This window comes from Nothoprocta perdicaria, unplaced genomic scaffold (assembly GCF_003342845.1).
Source record: "Nothoprocta perdicaria isolate Ctin4 unplaced genomic scaffold, notPer1 scaffold_98, whole genome shotgun sequence".
In the NCBI taxonomy this organism is placed as follows: Eukaryota; Metazoa; Chordata; class Aves; order Tinamiformes; family Tinamidae; genus Nothoprocta; species Nothoprocta perdicaria.
In genome coordinates, this window is record NW_020456287.1 from 1,474,018 (window position 1) to 1,499,103 (window position 25,086).

At 41.5% G+C, this 25,086-nt stretch overlaps 1 protein-coding gene across 2 annotated transcripts in view; it reads right to left on the reverse strand.

Moving 5' to 3' along the window:
* INTS6 (integrator complex subunit 6) overlaps positions 1-24,798 on the reverse strand; it is a 39,632-nt gene extending 14,834 nt beyond the window's left edge. Inside the window, exons 1-3 of one of the 2 annotated variants that reach the window (XM_026053285.1) lie at positions 24,661-24,798; positions 7,248-7,337; positions 1,276-1,459 (exon numbers count right to left, since the gene is read on the reverse strand). In XM_026053285.1, coding sequence (XP_025909070.1) covers positions 1,276-1,459; positions 7,248-7,337; positions 24,661-24,780 — 394 coding nt within the window. In that variant the 5' untranslated portion in view covers positions 24,781-24,798. The remainder of the gene's footprint in view (positions 1-1,275; positions 1,460-7,247; positions 7,338-24,660) is intronic. The other variant, XM_026053284.1, reaches the window with a different exon arrangement.
* Between the last annotated feature and the right edge of the window lie 288 nt (positions 24,799-25,086).

Here is a 25,086-nt window from a genome sequence, read left to right on the forward strand (position 1 = left end):
CTTTCATTGATTAAGGCAAGTGACCAAGTTTCCCCTTCATAACTGCATGTTTTTATTCTTATATCACTTGTATCACTCAATTATTCTAATTCCAATTTGGTTTAATGCCTATCATATATTTTTAGAATTACTTCCTCTCAATTATCCAGCAGCCATGCTATTCATTTTCATCTTTCAACCTTTCCTCATACGTTACCCTATTCCAGCTTCACGATTACTTTTACTGATGTATTTTCAAGTTCTCTACATAGAGAGGCAAAGAAAAAGATAATAATATCCAAAAAACATAAAAAGTTATTTTCTTTTGCTTGAGCAGCAAGGTAGCACAGCAAAGCTGTGGCTGTGTTACATGCATGTCATCAGAAATATCTGCTTTTCACCACTTAATGACTTTACCGCAAGGTCTCTACTCATTCATGGAAAATGGGCTCCCCCTTGTGACAGAGATCAACACTTGAACTGCCCAGGCACTTCAATCAAAGCAGCGAGTGCAGTTTACATTACAGCCAGAATGCAGAGGAACCACAATTCTGGAATGCCTTTTAAATCCCTTCTCTTGCTTTTTGGCATATCCCCGTCAAGGGCTCAATGAGTTGTTATACTTTAGGTATGTTATCCTGTAGGATGTTATCAAGGCTTTTTACAAGCAAATTATGAAATTAATGCCTGAGTTTATGAGCTTAGATATAATATTTAATAGGTTAAGAGCATGGGTAATGATGGAGAGAAAAATGCTGCTTTTGCAGAAATACTCTGCACTTTGCCTCTCAGTGGGAAAAACAAAAAACTAAAAAAAAAACCTAAAACATTTTCTTCACTTTTTGGCTACCTAAGAGTATACAAGGAATTTAACAAAATTGTAGTACAGAAAAGACTCAGTTCTTACAATTTCTAGTTCTAATACCAAAATGGACTGGAAAAAAACAGATTTTCTTCTCTATCAGACTGCTAAAGGAAGCCTATCCGCATTTCCCCACGGTAGGTTGGATTAAATTACCTGCAACTTTACTACAAAAGCACTGTTAGTTTCATTACACCCAAGCTCCGAGTTTTTACGAGAAGGGCTGAGGTTGGAAGGGACCTCTAGAGATCACCCAGTCTAACTCCCTGCTCCAGCAGGGACACCCAGAGCACGGGGCACAGGGCGGCAGCCAGGCGGGTTTGGAAGATCTCCAGAGAAGGAGACTCCACAGCCTCCCTGGGCAGCCTGCTCCAGCCTGTCCCAATTCCCCCCCTTCTCCAGAGGCAGCCGGGAAGGCAGCGGGGCTGTGTTACCTCCCGTGACCTCGCACATGGGCGTGATGGCCGAGTCATCCACGGGCACTCCGGCTCCCGGCTCCGGCTCCGCGGCAGGGACGCCGGGCAGGCGCAGGACCAAAGCAAACAACCTCTGATCCCATCGGAAGGGCTCCTTCGTCAGCTCGCTTCCAGGCAAAGGGGAATTGAGAGGTAAATGGAGCTGGAAAGGAATGGAAATCTGTGAATATGACTTATGAATATGAAGGTATTTGCAATTTGAGGCAGGTACCATGCACACCAAGCCAGACACTCATCATTTACCAACACTTTTAAGAACATTTTGTGGCAACATGATGTGCAAACTTGAGAACTGCGAGACAAAAGGAAACACCACCTTTAAAAGTAGGGGAAAAAAAAGCCTCAACCTCAATAGAACATTTTCTTTATGATGAAAGCTCTACTGCAGCATTCATTTCTCCAAATTTTTTTTTTTTTTTCCATAATAGGCCCATTCTCAGCTCCAAGTCTTTTTTTGATGCTTCCAGATAAAAGGTACCACTGAATGAAAGGGTAATGTTAATCCAAAATCTCTGCAGAAGAAATATATTTTGCAATAGCTACTCAAAAAAATATTTAGCTGCCATGGTCATCTTCTCTAAATAAGAGCTTCAATAAGCAGACTGATGGGGGGTTATGTTACAGGAACAGGAGGGCTGCTCATGTCCTCCTCCAAGGGAAATGGGACTATTAAAATCAACATTGAAAAGCAAAACGACCTCTCACATGTAGGCAACAGATAACCTATCTATATATAACCTGTAAGAAAAAATTGTTTGTCATGGGTGGTTGTGTTTGGGATCTATTTGAGATTAATTACACAAAATTTTTAATTTAAAAGAGGGAAGATATCACCTAGGAATGCGCAATACAAGACAATGTTTCAATTTTGCTTTAATTTCCAGAAGTAGTAGTAAAAAAAATCAAAAGTTGGTGAGTTCAAGCATACTGAGCCAAAGATACAGCAGTGGTCGGAATATTAGTTATTAACCACTTACAGCAATGGTAACTACCACTGAGAGTGTGCTAGAACATCCATAATTCCTGGTGTTAGCAGTTTCACAATTAGTTAATGGAATAAGAGGGGAAAAATAATGTTCTAGCCCCTATGTGATAGCACAGGGCATTTAAAAAACTACAAAAGAATACAGAAAGGTCTCTTATTGGTACCCATAAACCGCACATACAGTTCAGCCTGAGTAAGACTGACAAAAATCTTCAATTAATACACCCGTCAAGTGCTAATGTAGGTTTTTAATAAATAATTCTAAATTTCAGGAAAAAAAGAGAAAAAGATAGACCCCTGACTGATGGTCTCACTCGCAGTAAAAGCAGAGCCCTGGCTCCATCTGAAGCCCTACAGACATCAGCAAGGAGGAAAAGAAACCCCAGACAATGACTCAAGTGGTACAAACAGTTCCGCTCGCGGGCCAGCAAGGCCCAGGCCAAATTCAAGGGTTAAACACACCGAGAAAAAACAAAATGAACTTGGTACGGCTGCCAAAAGAGAAGCTCAAACACCCTCCTTTACACACGGCTTAAAAACAACAAAAACAACAGCAAAAAAACCCCACTAATATGAAATCTCATCCCCATGTCATCAAAGAAAGCTAATGGGCTGTTTCAAATATTGATGCTATCCATGATGATATCCATATCATGATGATATCCATAATTTTTTGGGGGGATGTCCTCAAGCTAACGTGACAAATTGCCTTCATTTAGTTCGCGCTGGTTAACTGAGGAGTTTGGAACAATTTACTGATAAAGGAGAAATGTAACTAGTAAGGAGAGGGCCAGGAAAGCGTTCAGCCTCATAATGCAGCTGGAAAGCTCGCTCGGTTACATGCCTGGCCTGTGACTGCTTCACAGTCGTGTTTTTCCCCTCTCATGCAACCAGCCAGCAATGCCCACCTGGCAAAGGAAACTCTGCTGAAGGAAGAGCCAAATTCCAAGGAAGCTGCCCAGAATCCTGCCTGGGAGAGGGGTCAGCTGCAAGCCCTGTGCTATCCTCACTCGGGACTGTTTTCAAGGAATGATGCTCACCAAACTGTCCTGCAAAGCTGCAAGCAACAGAAGAGTAGCACTTATGAGCCCTACAGAGCACATTTCCTCTGGGAGACACGTAACAACTTCCAGCTCTTCAGGCAACACAGCTGAGATTGTTAGGGTATATGGAGAAACATGTACAAAGATCCCATGGATCCTGCACAAACACTGCTCCTAGCTCAGTTCACAGAATCACAGGATGGTTGAGGTTGGAAGGGATCTCTAAGGATCCATCCATTCCAACCCCCTGCTCCAGCAGGGACACCCAGAGCACGGGGCACAGGGCGGCATCCAGGCGGGTTTGGAAGATCTCCAGAGAAGGAGACTCCACAGCCTCCCTGGGCAGCCTGGGCCAGGGCTCTGTCACCCTCACAGGGAAGAAGTTCCTCCTCACCTGGAGATGGAGCTTTCTGTGTTTCAGCTTGTACCCATTGCCCCTTGTCCTGTCACTGGCCACCACCAAGAGGAGTTTGGTCCCTCCTCCCTACATTCCCCCCTCTGGTATTTTCACTCTTAGCGTATTTAAGGATTCGGTCTATCTCAACCTATAAGAGCTTGGCTCAGCTGCTTACACTGAGTGAATCAAAATATATACATAAACACATACACATTTATCTAACAAATTTATACACTTATTTATATGTAGTTTTCAGGAGCAGGTCACTGCGTTACGTACATATAATTACTAGAAATTCTTCAGCCTGCAAGAAGGCATGATAAACTAACAGCAACAAGTGTCCTCACTTCCTTCCCCACAGTTTAGTCTAAATTTAATTTAATATCCAAGTTATCAGTGAATATACACATTCAATCCAGGCCTCTTTCTTCGCAGAGTTCAGTAACAGCCTCTTCATCTCCAGAGTATTATTTAACCGAGATTACCACAGCAACTGAATATCCAACAGAAAACAGGACGGACTTCAAGTGCTCCATCCTGCATCTAATTTCCCTTTCCCCATTCATATATGCTCATGAAAGCAGGCCTGCCTCTTTGACTTTTACTCTGCTTTGACTTTACTATTGGCTGCTGTGATAAAGACAGACTGAACAAGCAGAAAGGGAGCAATGACCTTCAACATGTTGTCTATCTATCATCACACAGAAGCACCCTCACAGCTAAGTACTGAAGACCAGATTTGTTTTAATACTTGTTTGTACGAGCGTGTAGCAGCCCCGCCACTCCAGGAGGCCTTAATGCTATTTTAAGATACCAGCGTGTCCCTTATATGCCCTTCTTCTCAGCATTTAAATGTGCTAGAAAGTTTAAAAAATGAATGAGAGGCTGCAAGACAACCTGTTGCATGGGGACATCTTGAAGGACCCTGTTGTGGGCTATGAAGATGATCAGAGGCCTGGAACATCTGCCCTATGAGGAAAAGATGACAGAGCTGGGTCTGCTCAGCCTGGAGAAGAGAAGGCCGAGGGGGGACCTGATCAGTGTCTATAAATACCTCAAGGGAGGCAGTGAGGAGGAGGGGGCGGCCTCTTTTCAGGGGTGGCCAGCGACAGGACTAGAGGAAACGGCCACAAGCTGAAGCACCAGAAGTTCCGCAGGGACTTAAGGAAAAACTTCTTGGCAGTGAAGGTGCCAGAGCCCTGGAACAGGCTGCCCAGGGAGGCTGTGGAGTCTCCTGCTCTAGAGATCTTCCAGACCCGCCTGGATGCCGCCCTGTGCCCCGTGCTCTGGGTGTCCCTGCTGGAGCAGGGGGTTGGACTAGAGGATCTCTAGAGGTCCCTTCCAACCTCAACCATTCTGTGATTCTAAGAGAAGGGCCAAGAAAAGGCCAGTGGGGATGACAACTGGATGGATCATAATCATTTCTTTCTCTTCAGCCAGAAGAACCACATCCACCACAGAAAAGGTAGTGGGTAGGGCCCACTATCCACAGGAACCCTACTGAATTCTGCAAAGGGACAGGAAATCTTAAGAATTAGTCTGGAGTTCTGAAGCAGAGATTGTGCTTAACTGCTTCACACTGGGCAAATGGCAAATTGTCCAAGTTCCCACAGCGATAAAGCTGACTGCATCACTAAGAATGCTTATGTTATGTGAACGACAGCTCTGAGAAAACCTGCCTCCTGGTGCCGACCGCCTTCACAGGCTTTCCAAACACAGAATTCTGCCAGTCCCCTTGTACATAAGATTTTAATCTAAAACCATACTTAGTTCACAAAAAAACTTCACACAGGAAGTATAATCCTTGTTGCTGTAGTCACTCAGCAGGCTGGGATCCCTTCCCAAAGCACCTCTGCATAGTCTCTCCAAGGTCAAACCCTGAGCAACAGGACCTGCATCTGTAAATGGCTGAAAACCTCTGCTGTTGTACAGAATAGCAACTCCTCTATCAGTTGGGTCATTGAAAAGAACTAAAATGGCACTGTATAAATTGTGCTTTTTCAACCTGAGAAATGATTGCAAAGGACACTTGAGCAACACTAAAAAAAAATGTGGTAATTGTGGACACATGTTGACAGAGGCAAAAGACCTTCCCCGAAAGACAACCCCCTCGGGAGCTTTGTTGCCCTACTCTTTGACAGTTAGGAATGCCCTTACTGGTAACAGATACAGTTTAAGAAAAAATGTAATCCAGCCCTAGGTATAAAATATCCTATAACCACATATAGAAAAAAAACTCAAGGAATTTCACATGTATTTTTGCAGGAAGAAAGTACGAACAGTGGGTACGATCAGCTTCACCACAAGGCGAGGCGCCTTTGAATCTGCCCATTTACCAGGAAATGATTAATCCACTATCCCCTGCCGGGCAGAGGCAGCCTCTCCAGAATGTGGCTTTGCAATCAGCAGAACTCCTCCTGAGTGCCTTTTTTTCTTATCATGAAGTACCTTAGTCATGAGGTTGAAAACACTCACCTAGTGGTTGGCACTGCTCAAGAGCCAAGCCCATTGCAGATTTAAAAACAAAACAGAGAGAAAATGCATTTTTCAGTACAAGTTGCAGCAATTTAAAGATATAAATATGTGACCAAGTGGTTGCCTGGGTGTAAGAAGAAAGTCTTGTGAAGTCTAACAGCACATGCTGTGTGAGTGTAAAATGACAAACTGCTCTCTGTTCCCCCATGGAAAAGTCTGAATCCTTCCTTTAAATTTTAGAACGTGCCTTTGGATATTAAGCTTTTTCTCAGAAAAGGGAAAGAGGTGCTCTCGTTCTCTTCCTGCTGCCTGGCGTGGCAGTGTGAGGCAGCCCTGTCCCAGAGGAACACCTCCACTTTTCAAGAAAAGACTCCAACCGTCAATGCAGCCAGTAACTTACATTTTATAGACCTTTTATAGCTGCTATTAAAATTGTTCTGAGTCTCAGCTCTGAGGTCACTAGATGTCTGAACAAGTACATCGGTTTATTGAGACATGATGCTTTAAACGGTTCTACAAATTTAATTTGAGACACATTCTTTGACTCTTATTTTAGATAAGGACATTACAATCACTAATCACTGAAGGGATCCCTGTGAAAGAGGGGTTTCAGCCACTCCCTAGTGACCACATCCTTTTGGAAAACACTGCCCACCTACTTTGGGTCTATAAGCAAAGAATTTAGATGTACACCAGGTAAAGATACAGATGTTTCACAGAAATCAGTGTCATTTGCTACCGTATTTGAAAAGCCATGACTTTTGACAGAAACATTGTTTCAACGAGATAGCTAAACATACCAAAAGCTGCACTTCACACTTCCATCAGAAGTCCGTGTGACAGGAAAAAAAGAGCTATTCAGATATTCAAAGTATTACTACATCAAACTATCTCCAACTAAAGGAAGAAAAAAACATGCAAGTTTAAGCAATTAGCAAGCATATTTTTGAAGATTCATTCAAGATCCTACTGTGAGAGCATTCTAACGCAGTGTTTGATATAGGTTACTTTAACTGAGGTCAAATCTTACCTCTTCCTGTATCCCACTGGTTGTAGTTAATTTACTCCCATCAGTAACTGTTATAATTATTGCTGGTTCCAGAAAAAAAGGGTTTCTTCCCTAAGGAAAAAAAAAAAAAAAGGAGAAAAGAAAAAAAAGTTACTTAATTTAAAATGCTGCAAGAAATCTGTAAGCTTCTGTTTAGCCCTTAAACAGAGATGATGACTCTGTCATCAGATGTCACTGATACCCTGGGGTGAACATCTCTCAGATGTCACTGGTACCCACTGACAAAGACACCAGGAAAGCATTTATTCCTATATACAACAGGTCAGAGCTACAGGTTTCTTAGCCTTATTACAGACTGGCCACACAGAGCTAGGTACTTGCATGCAATAAATGCCTGTGTATCAGAAGAGGTTATCATAGGACTTCATGAACAGTATGTATTACAGAATTGAAAGAAAAAAAAAATGCAGCTATTTATTTCAAGGAGCAACAGACCTTCCCTTCAGACCAGAACTACTTCTAATTTCTCTCACTGAGTTGATTTTTGTGCTTGATTGAATTGCTGTGTGACCAACTGAAGCACTTTACTGAGATCCTGATCCTATGGTTAAGAACTTAGGCTCTGCGTGTGCAGGAAAATGTGGAACTGAACAGCCCCACCAGCCTGGCATGCAACACCTACGTGAAAAAGCTACTTAAATACTAGAGAAAAAACACCCCACTTTGAGCAGAAACATGGAAGACACAAGCACACATACGGGAAGACCTTCATGACCTCACTGACAAAGCTGTTGGATGCAACAAAAAGACTTTTGCTTGGCTGTTGGCACCTTCTATCTCCAGCACCAGGGTGCACAGAGCCTTCAGTGCCTGTTTGGAAGGGAAGTGGCACCACTGCCTTCCAGTCACACCGGTTAAGGGGCACCCAGGGGTGCCTCTGATAAGAGGCAACATCTTTACAATTTACTATAGGTCACCAGAAAAACTCAACTGTGAAAGATTTGCTCAATATTTTCTCAAAACTTTGTGAAAATCTTAATACTTCTTAATATAGCACATGATTACCAAAGAAAAAAAAAATGCAAAAAATAGAAATTAAACAGTAAAAGTCAATCTTCTTCACAAAAGGTAAGCTAGTTTATAATTCCATTTAAAAGATTACGCTAAATAATTTGAAGACTGAAATAAACTTATTAAACTTATTAGCTCACATAAACTCTCAAGAACAGTTACGGTATATTATTCTGCCAGCTAGCAGCTCATTCCTGCTGTGAAGTATCAGCTAGAAGCTAATTATGTTGCACTGGAAGAATATTTAAGATGTGGTTATCTGGAGGAAAAGGATATTGTTCTCTTCAACAGTGAAGAAATACTTTGATTGTATCACTACTAAATGACAGCAAAAAGAAAGAATGAACTTGTGATTTTAGATTTAGAATGTTACAGATGAAGTTCTTCCAGTGCAGTTTACAGATTGAAGTATGAATAATAAAAATTCAGCAAAAACTACAATTCTATCAGCATTTATTATCCAGATAGGCTTATTATCTTAAATTTTTTTGGTACCCTAATTATACTCTTTGCCATTTTATGCATCTAAAATTTAAGCTTTAAGTTTAACCACTTTGGGCTCAGAATAATTATGAAATTATAATAAATGAAATAGAGACCCTAAGCCCCAAGAAAAAACCATCTTTGCTGAATACCAGCTTCAGGCTCAGACTATCTTCTGCCTGATTTCATAAGCATTTTAACAGTAAAATAGATTATGCCCAAGAAACTAAGTCAAGAATGCCAATATAAAAACATATTTAAAAAAGGAAGGATCTTTTTTTGTCAAAATCACAGAATAACATTAATTTAATAATAATAGCCAGAGTAACAGCTCTTTTGAGAATGTCTGATCAACAAGATCTGCCATTTTCACACATATAATCTACAAGTTAACTGTAGAAACGCCAGCAACGCACTGTGGCTGAGCACTGCAGAGCACAGCAAGCAACAAGGGAGAGTTTCCCTTGGAAATCTCTTCTTTACTTGCTAGTGCGAACTACAGGATTCCTTAGTTCACCAGCTCATCGGCACATCACAAATATAAAGTAGTATTTCAGAGGCAAGCGAATGAAGTTGGGTTCAGAAACACGAAATGAGTATCCACATTCCACCTAAAAGAGCAGAAACAGTAAAAATATAAACCAAGAATTTCAGCTGAAAGGTCTATTACTGAAGTTTTCTATTTTTAACCAAAAATGTCAATGTTGTCAACTTCTAAAGGAGACCATTGATTCTTTTGGTTTGTCTTCTCCTTAGCCAAAGGTATAAAAGGCATAGAAAAAATCAGCATCACATGAGGTCATTTTTTTATTAAAAAAAAAGAAAAAAGAAAAAAAATTATTCACATAAGTTATCGGAATTTAGAAATATTTTAGTATTTTGCAAAAGGAAATTCCAATACTTAGACACATCCCTTTTATGTACGCTGCAGTGCTTCTATCAACCACTGTTCACAAGTTTATTTCTCATTTCAAGTTAATCACATTCTCTCCATTTTCCTTTCTTTTGAAAGATACTGCTATAACAGAACACCATGAAACTACAAGTCTTAGAAATAACCATCTTTAAAATACACAGCTACACTACTTGCTCAATATATATGAAATCAATTCAGCACAGCTCAATTATTTTAGTTATCATCAGTGAAACAGTGACTGAGCACAATAACCAATTCTTTAGCAAGTTTCGGATTCTGAAATGCATGGAAACCAGTCCAATGTACAACTTGAGATAATGTATAAATATTAATAGGTCTGCTAACAACTTATACAACTAACTGATCACCGGGAGCTTTTGTTCACATCAAAAGCAAGAATAACCCAGCACCACTTTTTTATCAGTGTCTAACACTCCTGAAGTGGAAAATAAAAGACCCAAAAGTGTGAAGCACATGAAATGCTAAGGTCTTCTATGTAGGGTAAACACCAACTCAGGCTCCGTATCAGCGCCCGGGAAACATAAGAGCCTTGTTCACAATTTATGCTGGCATTATAAAGGCTTATTCTATTTATCTGCACGTGAGCAAGATACTCCTGTTTCTGTTATCTCTCCTCAGATGGATTATAACCATTGTCAGTGTGTCGCGTCTAGAAGCTCAATGGCTGCACTTAGAGCGTGGCAGTTTGTCTCAATTTGTTACTCAAGCTACAACAAAAGGAAAGGCACTTTCAAGTAGTCTTTTAACCTTTGTTTGCTTATTTAAATTATTATTTAAAAGGCTAAACAATATTTTTCTTTCTGAAAAATCAGTGGCAACCACCTTCTGTAAGGACTTCAGTTAAACCTGTCATACAGGTAAATCAGCTCATTTGCTATTTATCTTATTTAAATTTATTATTTATCTTGTTCAAACAGCTGCTAGAGTCATCTGGCCACAAGCTCCTTTGAATGGCACGTTCCTCCTCCTGAGGCTTCTTGCAATGGTGAAAAACACATACCAGGGAAGAAGTGACAGCTCTTTTTCACTCACCTACAATTTGTCTTCTCAAGAACAGATCTGCAATGTGACAAAACTCCCAAGCATTTCATTTTGGGAGAAAGCCATTTGAAATGAGCCAGTATAAATGCCAGGGCAGAGGTTCAAAGCCCTACCTAACGCAACCGTTAAGCAACAGGAGTTCTTCTGAACAATGTGATAGCTCTGTAACTATTGCATCCAAATCAAAGCAACTCACATTCATTAGTCACCACTTCTTCTGTCCCCGGATGAGCTAATTCTGCGGCCACACAACACAAAAAGCAGCAAGAGCCGAGGACGTTCCTGGCCAACACGGAGTTCTCTCTGGTCACAGCCAAGAGGCTCATCAGGACCAACAGGTTCCTGTGACAGCCTGAGCCTTAGATTGAGCCAGAAGTGCTTGAAACTACCAAGGGACAACACGGCATGGATAAAACTGTCAAAACTACAAATTTGCTTTCATAGGCAGGTAAGTTTACTAACTAGCTTCGGAATCACAGAATGTTCAAGGTTGGAAAGGACCTCTAGAGATCATCTAGTTCAACCTTCCTGCTCAAACAGGGACACCCAGAGCATGTGGCACAGGGTGGCATCCAGGCGGGTTTGGAAGACCTCCAGAGAAAAAGATCCACAGATTCTTCTCCTTCCTCATGGTGCATGGATAAAGCAATTAAAAATCACTTGTGGTCTTTGGATGTCCAAACACAGACCAAAACTGGGGAAATTTGATTCACGACTATCATTATCTCATGCACACAGTTAAACACTGCTTTCAAAGTCAAAAGTGTTCAAAAACTGGGGTAAAAACATTCCTTAAAGAACAAGTCAAAGAGACTGAAAATTACCTGCTCAACAAGCACCTATGAAAGAACACAAAAAGTATACAGTTGTGCAAAAGTTTCACACCTAAGGAATTCACCTTTGGATCTCACTAATCTCCTTTCATTTTCACAAGTATCAGCCCTAGCAGCCACTAAGGTGAATTCAGTTATCTGACTAGGAAATACAGAACAGCACTACCAGATTTTACTTACTTTTTAGGTTTTTTTTTTAAATAGGCAGGGATTCTCATACTTGGGTCATGAGAATCTGTGAGGAACAACTGCTCAAAAACAATAGTTAAAAAGAAAATCTAAAAATCGTAGAATTACAACAGAACTGTTAGCTTTAATTCTGGATGATTTACACTCATACCTAGGACTCTAAATTGGCGGCAGTTTAAAAAAATACCTTAAGACCAAATTTAAATTTCAGCTGGCTAAATCAATGGCTGAAGCCTGCTGCAATAATATGTCGATGCCCTCTTTTATACCTCAGCAACTTCAGTTTGCAAGTTTGTAAAATTGTAAATGCAAAATTGTTTTGCAAAATTGTAAAATGTTTAGAACACTACTGCTACCTGGAATAGAAATGAGAGTCGCAGGTCGCTAGGAGCCCTCAGCAGACCCAAGAACCATAAGGACCTGGCTCCTCTCCATGGGCCGATCCCATATGGAGCCTGAACGCGGGGCAGCAGGAACAAACCCTCTGCTGTGGGGATAGGAGCTGGTCTGGTGAACACTGAGCAAGGCCCGAAGGGGCAGCCCACCCCAAAGCACGGCTTAGGAGAGCACCAACCCCAAACAGCAGCCCTGTGCCCAGGACGTTTCAGGGGCATCAGGGCTTCAGGGAAACATCAGGGCTTTCATCACAGCTTTAATCCCTTCAAATGAACTTTCATGAGCTGACGTTCGGCTAAAATGGTCTATCAAGGGCTTCTCGTCAACATCAATTTTCATTTTTACTTTGTAATTGTGAAATTAGCCAGCAGAGGGGGCACGAGTTAGTAAAATATACCCTTTTATGTGCTAATCACATATAATAGGGAGATTAAAAGATCTGAGGAATGTTCTGTACGTATGAACACAGTCTCAAAATATGCAGAGACAGTAAGGACTTTTTTTCTATGAGTGTCATAATCAAAAGGTAAAATGATTGCATTAGCAGAAATTAGAAGTAATCAGTCATAGCACCCTACGCTCTTGATATACCTCTATATTTAATCCAATATTTGACTATTTCTGAAAGGAAGAAAGAATATATTACTATTACATTTTTCCCTTTTTTGATCCCAATAAGCTCTATTTCATTGCCATTTTGAAGCCTTGGCCACAAGCATTCAATTGAATTCCTCTCCCTCCCTTTTTCTTATTTTTGAAGGAAAGAGCTAGGAAGAAGTGTTTAAAAGTGAAGATTTAAGCAGCACAGTCTAAACTAACACTTCCACTAATCCTTCTTCTTCTCTCCAAAAGAAATGGAGAGTGCAGCTCGAGCAGCCTTGACTTCTCCTCCACTCAATCACACTCTGAAGTCAACGCTATCGATCCAAAGGACTTTGCAGCCACAGAGGCCACCACAAAGGATCTTCCCTCCATGAAGTAAAGAGATCCCAAAACCCACATTCATTCACAGATTCACAGATTCACAGAATATTTAAGGTTGGAAGGGACCTCTAGAGATCATCTAGTCCAACCTTCCTGCTCAAGCAGGCACACCTAGAGCATGTGGCACAGGGTGGCATCCAGGCGGGTTCTGAAGACCTCCAGAGAAGGAGACTCCACAACCTCCCTGGGCAGCCTGTTCCAGGGCTCTGTCACCCTAACAGTAAAGAAGTTCCTCCTCACCTGGAGACGGAACTTCTTATGCTTCAGCTTGTGGCCATTACCCCTCGTCCTATCGCTGGCCACCAGTGAAAACAGCCTGTCCCCTTCCTCCCTGCATTCTCCCTTCCTGAACTTATACATATTAATCATATCCCCTCTGAGCTGTCTCTTCTCCAGAGAAAACAGGCCCAGCTCACTCAGCCTCTCTTCATACGAGAGATGTTCCATTCCCTTAATCATCCTGGTTGCCCTTCTCTGGACCCTCTCGAGAAGCTCCACGTCCCTCCTATACTGGGGTGCCCAGAACTGCACCCAGTACTCCAGGTGCGGCCTCACCAGAGCTGAGTAGAGGGGCAGAATCACCTCCCTTGACCTGCTGGCAACGCTCCTCCTGATGCAGGCCAGGATCCCATTGGCCTTCTTGGCCACGAGGGCACACTGCTCACTCATGGTTAACTTAGTGTCAACCAGGACTCCCACCAGGTCCCTCTCCGTGGAGCTGCTCTCCAGCAGGTCCACCCCTAATCTGTACTGATGCCTGGGGTTATTCCTCCCCAGGGGCAGGACCCTGCACTTGTCCTTATTGAACCTCATGAGGTTCCTCTCTGCCCAGCTCTCCAGCCTGTCCAGGTCAAGTACAACCACCTTTCACTACAGGAAAGGTTACTACAGGCCAAGTAATTTTTCACGTCCTAGGCAATTCTCCTGTAGGTCACTACATTACCAATAGTTAAGAGATGCTCCAACATCCAGGACGTGCAATAATGACAGGTTCTTTACAGGCACACCTATGTAGGATCACGAGACAGCTCACAGGGCTGGCACTTCATCCCCTAGTGACATGACAGATTAACTGGAGATGAAGCATTTTTGCACATGCAGCTGGAACACGGCCTCCATAGAACAATTAAAGTTCCCTATATTTCAGGTGAAGGAATAAATGAATGGCAGGCTTTAGCAGAAGTGGTAATAGGAGGCAGCCTTAGCACAGGGTTCTCCAGAAGCCGGAGCAAGGGCAGCAGCAGAGTGCTCCTGAATGCAACGAGACATGAAACTCAGCAGCCCATCAGTCACATGAGGAGTAACGTGGTGAGTGAGGGGAGCCTCCTGAAAGAGCAGCCCCGCTCGCAGTACTTGCTGCACAAGCACCGTTTAAGGACAGAGATTTCACGTTGTTGGGATGGATGAAACACCAAAAGATGATAAACTAACAACACAACATCTCATGGCTGTAGCAAACACCTTAAGGGTCTATACTGTTGCTCCTCAATTCAGTGCAAATTATTTTATCAAGTGAATGAGAGTCAGAACACAATATTAAGGTAGGCACAGCCCCCAAAAGGCTGCCTGCGATTAGAGAATGAGGGGCAAAGGACTATATAAAGTTAAGAAACTGGAAATTGAAAAGAACATACGCTTTCAGCAACTATTTTGTAAATAAAACAATTTTTAGACTTACAAAACGTAACACTTATGGCTTCAATTAATTACCAAAGCTCCAAAAACGTCATCTTACAATTCCTTCTTTGCCTTCCAGCAAAAGCTAAGAGCAAATCAAGTATCATCTACTACAGGTAAAAGGGTTACGGAGACAGAATATCTGAACTGCTTAAGAAAATAAGTCCTCAACACTTTGTTTCCCACTCCAAGAACATATATATATTGATTTATTTAAGCATATAATCTTCTTGCCTTGCCTGACTTCACATTTTTTCTACAGATAATTACTTCACTGCATATCCATCTAGAAATATGCAACACAAGAAAATATCTGCAATTAGTATCATCTTTATGGAAGCTCATAATTTTCCATATTGCAGGTTTCCAAATCTGGCACTGAACGTACAGCTTAAAGTCTATTTCGCTACCTGTTGTGTAAGCTCTGCCATTCCAGCGTTGTTTGTGCTAAGAACAGAAACAAAGCTAACAGCAAGAAACACCACTGCAAAAGTAACTCCAGGAAGCCTAAAAAGGAGATTCAGTGCAAGAGAGAATCATTTTGGAGCATGAAATCCCCATACTGGTGTGCGTACGTGTGAGAACAGGAGGGATGTATGTCAAGGAAGCACTTTTATAGACTAGGTTCATACTAGGTTCAAGATATATAGGAATGACAAGCACACAGCAAAAATTTAAAATATCGGATTTCAAAACCCAAGACTTACTAGAGAACAATGAGATTAATGTTCCTAAATCATAGTTTCAAAAATGACCCTTTTACACTAAAGCTGTTTCTTTCATCTATGAACAAATTTGGGTTCTAAATAACATATTACGTAAGTGATAATGTTTTGATTAACTTCTAAGTGCTCTAATTCAGCTGAGGTCCTTGAAAACAATTCAGTCCTTAAGTCTTTTACAGTTGGCGGCCATAGTTCATTGCTTGCCACCATCAGAAAAATGTAGAATGGACATTATATAGCAAACTAGCTTCATATATATATTTATATAGCAAACTTCATATATAGCAAACTAGCACGTAACTGAACACAGAAAAACAGCAATAAATTGAAACTAATATTTTAAACACATTAGCATTCATGTGACAGACATGATAATCTCAAAAATGAACAAAGTTTGACTTATTTGCATGAAATTAATTGAAATATATAAACAACAAAACAACTGCAACCATAAATGAAATCTGTTTTTAAAACAATTAAAGATGTCACTTAAAAAAAAAAAAAAGGGACACAGCTTATCAGTTAGTTGCAGGTTAGTAAATGAATCACTAGTAGAATCACTCTGCTGAGTCATGGAGATTGCCAAACTTACTTGGAATCTAAGGGGCTGAATTAAGCAAATGCAAGCTGTCTAAATATATATATATACACACACATATATGTATGAGCTTACATGAACTTAAGATAAACAAACGCTAAAAATATCAATCTAGATCCAGTTCTAACAACTTTATCACCAAAAGCCATAGAATTTGGCTTACAAGATTATTTTGCTTATATTTCCTATAACTACTTCTGAATGTTTTTTTCCCAAAATGATTGACCTTCTCATGCGTTGGATCAAGTCCTTAATTACTGCAGCGATGACTTGATGACTTTACAGAGCGGGTCCTGGTTCAGGCCGCAAAGCTCGCGACGCTAAACCAGGCCTGTGTTCTCCACACACTGGAGAAGGGCAAGTTTCACTATTGCCAGTATATACTGAAGAGTGAAACACTAAGAAAAATAAAAGGCAAAAACAGTTGAAGAGAAGGCTGCATACAAAATTGTAATTTTTTTTTTTTAAGGGAAATATCAACTCAGAGCAGCTGAAGGTGGCAAACCGATGCATAACAGAGAGCTACCTCCACACTCCACCTTGATTTCTCTCCTGGAGTTGGTGGCTGCTACAACCAAAGTAATTTAATGTTACAAAACAGGTTGTGAAGCAGCTCGGGGAATGGGGCAGCCCCCTAATAGGACATCACGGGCACGACCTGCTTCAGGGTTTGCACAACCTTCACCTCTTGAGGGGGCCACGAGCTCAGGAATGGAGCAGAGCTGGGACAGCGAGGAGCTGGACACCACTTCAGCTGCATTACAAACAGTGTATTACAAAATCAGGACAATATGTGGGGTTCTTTGGGTGGAAAGAAATTGCCACTTTTTGCTCATGCTCTGTACACTCCAACAAAAGCAGAAACGTCAGCCTTGAATTAATTTCTGTGACAAATGCGCGGGATTTGTTAAGTGCAGCTTTTGACTTGAGGAGTCATTGACAAAACGCAGAGCATATTCAGATCATTTATCCTCAGTCATTACCACACTGGATGAAATCAGAATAACACAGTTCTCCACAAGCAGCAGTAACTACACGTAGACAGAAAAACACCTCAGTTGAGGAAAGTGAGCGTGGCTACACTGAGCAGACACCACGTGTGATTGCTCAGGTGAAAGCCTCCCAGCCAGGCTCAATATGTATATTCTTCATTTACAGGCTCTATCACAGCCCCTGCCGGGAGTTTTTTGTTAAAGATCTCCATGTTAAAGCCATGGATCTACATCAGACACAATCAACCCTTTATTTATCTATCACACTACCAGTTACCTACCACTGCAGAGTTGCAGGACCCACCCTTACCACCCATTTTTAGCAAACCTGCAGATTAGCTTTTTGACAAATCTGTTGTCCTCTCAAGCAACCAGAAATCTATTCCGTTTCCCAAACACACTCAGTCAGCTTTGCTGATCAAAGTAAATATCATGCCTTGCTGTCAGTGACTTCCTACCCGCCTGCTTTAATTCAGCTGTAGGCACTAACCCAATTTTCCACTGGAAAATTTAGGCTTAAATCTGTAGTGGACTGTAGATTTATGTAAGCTGGGGCAAAACAATTAACTTGGCACTGCTGCTATCTCTAGAAGGAGCACAACAGGTGCTCAGATAACAAATACTTGATTTCTCAGTACTATAGGACTGGAATTGCCTGTACAAAACATTTGTGAAACATCTCAGCCATTGGGGTTAGTTTCACAATACATCCTTTCCATCTTAAAGTAAAATAAGGTATATAGGTAAAAGCAACTTATAATCCTACATGCTATCAACATTCAGAATTATGACAGTAAAAAATGACAATAGGCAGGAAACGCTCCATGATTATCTGGGGGTTGTTGTTGCTAATTTTTTGTTTGTTTGTTTAATAGACATCACAGGCCCTCAGGTCACAGGATCATCAGAAATACCTGCTGGGTCACCGGCTTCTTTTGACACACAACAAAGATTTATCCTAAATACTCAAATGGTCATTATCTCCTATCTCAAGTATTACCTTTCCTTGAAAGGAGAATACTCTACGCTTTGGATAATTGGTATTAACACCCTAATCATGAAATGCAAACAACACACTGGGATAGTTCTGGATTAGTCAGATACTAAAACAGGATCACAAATTACACGAAATCCTGCTCTGTTACATAAAGAGCAGCCAAAAAGAACATGGGAAAAAAAAAAAAAGGTCATGTGAAATGATGCTAAAAATCAAAGCATGAAACAGAAACATGAATATGTTCCTCAAAGGGGAGCTGCAGATACTGGAATATTCTGTGAAGAGTCTGAAAGACTCCTTCTGTTGTTAAAGGTACACAATGTATTACAAGAAGAAAAACGTAACAGAAAGCAGGAGACTCCTGCAACACAATTGCAGTTTCAACTGCATCTCAGCTGAATAAGGAAAGTCAGAGGTAAACATAAATAACACTCCTTCCTTTCTCCCTTCAAGCTTCAACAAATAGGGACCCTCAGTAACAGAAACCAAAGGCTTAGAAATTGTGGTGTTCAATAAGTAAATACAAGCTTAAGAGACCAAACAAATCGATTTGGGGCAGGGGGAAGGGATAAACACTCCTGCTTCACAAGGTAAGGGATCTCTCAGGGCTCTGTATCTGTGTAGGGAAGGTCCAACCTTCCCCACCACCACCCAAACATAAACCAAGGCTCTGGCTTTGCCTCTCGGCCTCCCTGGCACTTGGCTGTGTGGAAGCAAGTGGATGTCAAAAGTCAAGGTCACTTCAGCTGGAGGCCACCCACCTTCACGCACCTAAGAAAGCTGCAACACCCGAGGAGTCACCGATGAACTGAGACTGATTTTACAAAAACAGAAGTCATGGCAAGGGCTGTAATTTTGGTCCTCCACACTGTGACACCAAAGACAACACCCAGGTCAGCTGCTCAAGCACCATAACTGCCCTTACCTGATCTTGAAAATCAAACCCACAGCTAACATTATTATTCTTAATTCCCATTCCAAATCAACCTTTATTAAGATACTGCATGCTTAAAGCACTAAAATAGCCAAAGAGTCTTTGATTTTTAAAACCTGAGGAAGTTCCTCCCTTGTTTCTGTTAATGAAACAGACTGATGAGATGCAGTTGACCAAGAAAAAAACTATTTTATGAAAGCAAACCAGCAACAACGCTTGCAATGACTCCCATTAAAATAGTACATGAAACAAAGTTTCCTAAAAATTAAACGTTTCAACTAGTGGGCCACACAGAGTGCCTAAAGGCTACCGTCACAAGAAAAAAGGACAAAAGCCCACAATCAGAAAGATTCACACTTCTATAGGCGCTTTACATACAGGTCTATATACTAGAGAAGCAGGGACTACACGGGTTTACATTTAGACAATTTCTAGCCCATAGAAAATGCAAGACTATGAAAACTCCATTCCTGCATGCGTTAGCACACAAGGCTTCCCGAAGTGACCACTACCATTAGCAAGCCGGAGCTATTTCTGTTTTCTCTGGAAATTCACCCACTTGGTTTTGTCAGGGAAACGGAAGAAGGGAAGGGGAGAGGAGCTGCTCTCGAAAGCACAAAACTGCCTGTGTCCCCACGGCCAGCGAAGTGCCTGTGCAGCAGAGCCAGCGGGACAGAGCAGGAAGCGCTAATCTAAACTCTGGCTCCAAATTTGGATGTACGCTGCACACAGGCCGCTCCAGCGCAGTGTTTACGACCCTAAACCACCAAGACAAAAGTCACACTTGAGGGATTTTGACTTTGGGAAGCAGGGAATTCCAGGAACAGTCCTCAAGCACCAATCAGAAAACAAAACTACTCAACTACTTAAGGAAAGCAAGGTTTATCACTGCTGAAATACAACGTACAGAGCACTAGGGAAAGATAAATATACCTCTTTCTCAAAACTTATGCAGATCTTGGTCAGAAATGAGCACAGGAGGAGTGTAAAATCTACACAGTCTATAACACCTTTTTCTTTCTTAATCAAAGCTTAAGGGTTCCTACAAATACCATTATAACTGACCTCCTAAGCATGCTGTTTATAAGTACTTGAAATACAGCAGCATTTTTACCATTACATCAAAACATGGTGATGTTTGACATGTAGATAAGATGGCTCTACAGACCATTGTGAAGTTTAATTGTATTAATATATCAGCAATATTGTTATTGTAGCTACAAATGGCCTCCTTCATACACAGAGAGCACTTCAACGTAGCAGAGAGCCCAAGATCACACTGTTCAACTGGCACATGTGATATAAATACAGTGTATTGTTAAGGAAAAAGTCCCTATATGCAGGACACCTCCTGACTTCCAGGTCAGGAAAACTGCCTTCCAGCCCTTAGCATATTTGTAAACATCTCTTTCTAAACGTGTTCTCTACGTAGGAGAAAAACTTCAGACTGAGCAGACTGGTAAGTCTTCAGTACTTCTTGTATTAGCTACATTTCAGAGCAGTCCTTTCACCACTGTAAAGGAAAAACATCTACCCAAGCACACTTGGATTGTGGCAGTGTTGCAGTTGTCTTTTTTGTTTCACAACTCAGCATGTGGTTTTGTTGCATGAAATCTGACTGTGAAATTGCACTCATCTCTCAGCCGATTTTACCATACCAATAACCACAACTCCAAGGAGGTGCAAGATACTCCGCTGAGATAAAGAGCTGATGCTTTGGGCAATAGCAGTTTCTACCCAAAATACTAAATAGAAATTTCACCCTGAATAAAATTTGAAGGTCTTATCAGTTAATAATTAAAAAAAAAAAAAGCTTGAATACTCAAGTATTTTGAAAATCCATTCACATAAGTACACTTTATCTTCATTCTATGCAATAGAGATAGTAAGAGAATCAGAGTTTTAGCTATTTCAACCACCCATCAGATTGAAGTTCTGATATTGCTGCACTGGTCCTTTGCATACAAGTACTGAAACACAAGTACTGATGCATATTTAAACCTACGTGAAATCCACAGCTCAGCCTTAGCAGCTTTACAACAAACTACAAAAAGTTCAATATGCAGGTGGCCCAACTCAAACACTTCAAGTTTTTGAGGTATCAGATAAAAGCCACGTCTTTCAGGTCTTTTATTTTTTAGTGGAAATAATAGTTTGGGGAACTCATTTACTGGCATTAACCCTTCTGTCAATTACAACAGGCTGCATTTGTTGTCTGACTCATTCATAAAAATACTCAAACTGCAACTACAAATGTTGTGCCAAAGAAAGCCATAGCTGCAAGATTCACTGGTGTTTTCCAAGAGGATGGAAAATTGGCTAGTAAAAGGCTTGTTTTTCCAGAGGACCCAGAGCGATGGAGAAGCTGACCCAGGGAAAACACAACAAAAAGGACAATTGACCAAGTGCAAACCGGGCTAATGAAGTACAACGTTGTGCGACATAATAACGAGCTGAAGTAGTGAAATTGATGTGCTTAAACGTTTTTCTTACTAAACACATCAAACTCTTGTGTGCTTTTCTAAGGCTTTTCATAACAATACAGAAGGTGTAGGGGAGCACTATTTCTAGCTAATGCAAAAAGTTGACACTTTAGCTGAAGGTTCATTCTTCTGCTACCATATTCAGCACCAAACACAGTACATGGGAAAGACCTGTAACTATTATGGGGCTCCAGCAATATAATACAGAATTTATCAAGCTGTAAATGTGAAAGTCCTCTTAAAAACACGTATCCTTTTGAAATGCACATCAAAATATTCTCCTCTTGTCAGTTATACCACTTCCCTGTTTATTGTTTACTGACAGAAAACGTTCAAAAACATGACTCTAAACAACCTTCACTAACCCAAAGTGTTTAGAAAGACTATGGCATTATAATGAGAAGCCGTTTATGAAAAGATATTCCAGGTTCTTGCTAAATTGTGTTCACAGTTTCCCTTTAAGATGTGACTGTGGACTGTGACCAACTAATATAGCTGTACACTGGTAACTCGATCATCGGGAGCAACCGAGTCAGCACTTATCTACTGAAAAAGTAATATGATAAATAGAAATACTGGTATTAAAGATGTGTGCATTAATGTCACAAGCAAATCTGAAGCAGGAGCTTTTCCTCAATTCCCGAATGACCATTCAGCCACGGCTCTTGCTCGAGAAGTCAGCTGATGGAGAGCTCTGGTCTGCTTCAAAAGGAACCAAGTGTCCTGAGTCACAGGGCCATTTAAACAAACACTTCAGTGTTAGTGGGGGGGAATGAGGCATCACGCTCTTGGATGGCATTACCAAGTTTGTCATATCTTGTCATATGTGTGTACACTAAAAAATCTGATTTACAATTCATATATGAGAAACAAAAGTGGATCTTAGCAAATATTTAAGCCTGTCAATCCATCAAAAACAAGCACATTAGCAAAAAGATGTTAAGCCACAGATTTTTTTGAGAGCTTAATAAATATGTGTATTATTACTTTATGCAATATCACACCTAAGATCATCTAGATATTGTGTTTTTGTAGAATTATCTTTTCCTCCACCCTAAGAGAATCACTCTTTAAGCACTTCTGTCTGCTGTATTATAGTTAAGTGATCAAAATAAATATTTTTTTAACTCTTCAAAAACAAATCAGTACTTTATATTTTGCGTAGAAACTATTTTAAACATAACTGAGGGCTCTGAGTGCTTCTAGTACCCTGAATTCTTAAGTATTTCATGGCATGTATGTTTGAAAGTACATTTTTCTTAAGCAAAGAAAATTACTTCAACAATGACGTCATTCCTCAAAGGCCAGTGTGAACGTGCAGACAGGTAACTGCCCTCAAACTGATCCCAGGAGTGCTGAGGGACCAGCTAAGTGTTCCAAAATCTAACCTGATTTATGAAAACGTGCTGGTTTGATTAGCTGGACCAGACCTGGCACGAGAGAACTTCAGCACACCATCAGGTCCTTGCTCTAATGCCATCTATTACTGCAGGCAAACGACAGCATCTAGTCTGTTCATTTGAGCATCTGTGTTCCCTATAGGGAACGGAGCAACTAAGATACATTAGCAGGGGTGGGTTCAACCCCTGAGAGACCCCGGCAATCAAAGCCAACCAGACAAAGGAAAAGCCACTGTCAGGCAGACAAAAGAGCAGCTATTTGCAGGAATGAACAGTACCCAGTCAAAACAGTCATGACACGAACTCTGCACCCACTTGACTGAGTAGTTGAGCGCAACTGGTTCTCTCTGAGCAAATTATTTGACACGGGCTTAATTAAGATTTTAAACATTGCCAAGAGCAATGATAAACGGCAAGTATTTAATGTGTATACCTAGAACTGTAAATTTTTTTTTAAAAAAAATGTGTATTGTTCATGCAACTGATCCAAAAATCACGGAAAGCAGAAGAGATTAGCGCACAGATGTAGAAAAGGACAGCAGATGGGACCAGAGACAGAAAAAAGACATGTGTGCAACTAGCACTTTTTTTTTTCTTTTTTTTTAAGTTTCATCACTAAGCTGGCATTTTAAAAATGTTTAGGCTCACTCGATCACCTAGTGGCAAAGTCGTACAATGCAACATGAGAGACGAATTTGCTTCCCCTAGCAAACAGTGCACGTTATGACAGAGAATGTGCTCAAACTGGAGGGTGGAGGAGAGTGGAGCGGGACAACAACTTTTTCCACAACCACATATCCATGTAAAACACCAAGAGGAACAACTAATTCCCGGACAGAAGAGCAATTTCTTGCATGACAGCAGCAAGTGAAATGGGCAGATTCCAGTTAGCATTCCTTCTGCAAAAAATGCACAGTATACTTGCCTGATCCTAATAATATCCACTATTACGCAGAACAAACCCAGGTTCGATCCGGTGCAAGACAGAACTGGGTATGCTTCCTAAAGCAGATGTTTAAAGTCACTGACTTATCGCAGCACACGCTGCTGAGCAAGAGGATGTGGAACACCCCAAAAGATGTCCTGCTTAAAAGGGATCACAGGCATCCTGCATCACAGGCGCTAGAAAACCACAGCTTCAAGGCTCAGATACAACCAGGAGCTTTATAAAAACGCAGGTGTTCAGAGAAAGTAGTAACTCATTGGAAAGATTTTGAAAAAGACATGTTTGAGTCAGTCCTTCTGAAGCTGCCTTTGGAAAAGCAGCCCCTTTCTTGGTGTACTTAATTGATTATGCAGCGCTGCATATGCAAGGGAAAGTTCTCATAATCCCACCAGGCTTATCAGCTAAGGTTCTGAAGCACAGGATTTGTTATGCAAAAAAAAAAAAAAAAAAAAAAAGACAAAGTTTAACTGAAAAGGTCAACTTGGAGGCTAAGTCAGCATTTAAAAACTGAAGAATAACTGAAACAGAAAAGGAAAGTTAGGTTAAAAAAAAAAAAAAAAACACAGTCAGCTACCACTTTCCCTCAAACTACCCGAACTCCGCTTTTCCTTCGCAGAAGCCCCGTATTTTCAGTGTTTCGTGGAGATGCCATTTTGGACAACTATGACTGCCCTTGGGACAACGTGTTCCTTGGATCTTTGGATCTTTTCTCCCCCCTCGGCCCCGCTCCTGTCCGGAGCCAACCTACCTGCCCATAGTTGTCTATGCCAGTTACTAATCTATTTAAGTTTAATAAATCAAAGGCTGTCCGGAGGGACTGGCCCAGCGTGGTGAGCCCGTCGGCCTGCAGGTTTTTGAGCTCGCTCATAAACGTCGCGTGGTTTTCCTTCCACCCGGCCTGCAACGAGAGACACCCCCAGAGTGAGGCCCGCGGGGGCAGTTTGGGGGGAACCCCCCCGGTTGGGGGGCTCCGCAGCCTCCCCACCGCGAGCGGCTCGTAGCGCGGCGCGGGGCGGCTCGGCGCCCCCCGTGGCCCCCCTCGTTTTCGCCCGGGCCGCAGCTCGCTGCCACTTGGGCCAGCTCGGGTAAATACCCGCATTTCCCCACAGTTCCCCGCCGCGGAGGGGGGTGGCGGCGGCGGCCATGTTGATGTCAGCGCCGCCGCCGCCGGAGC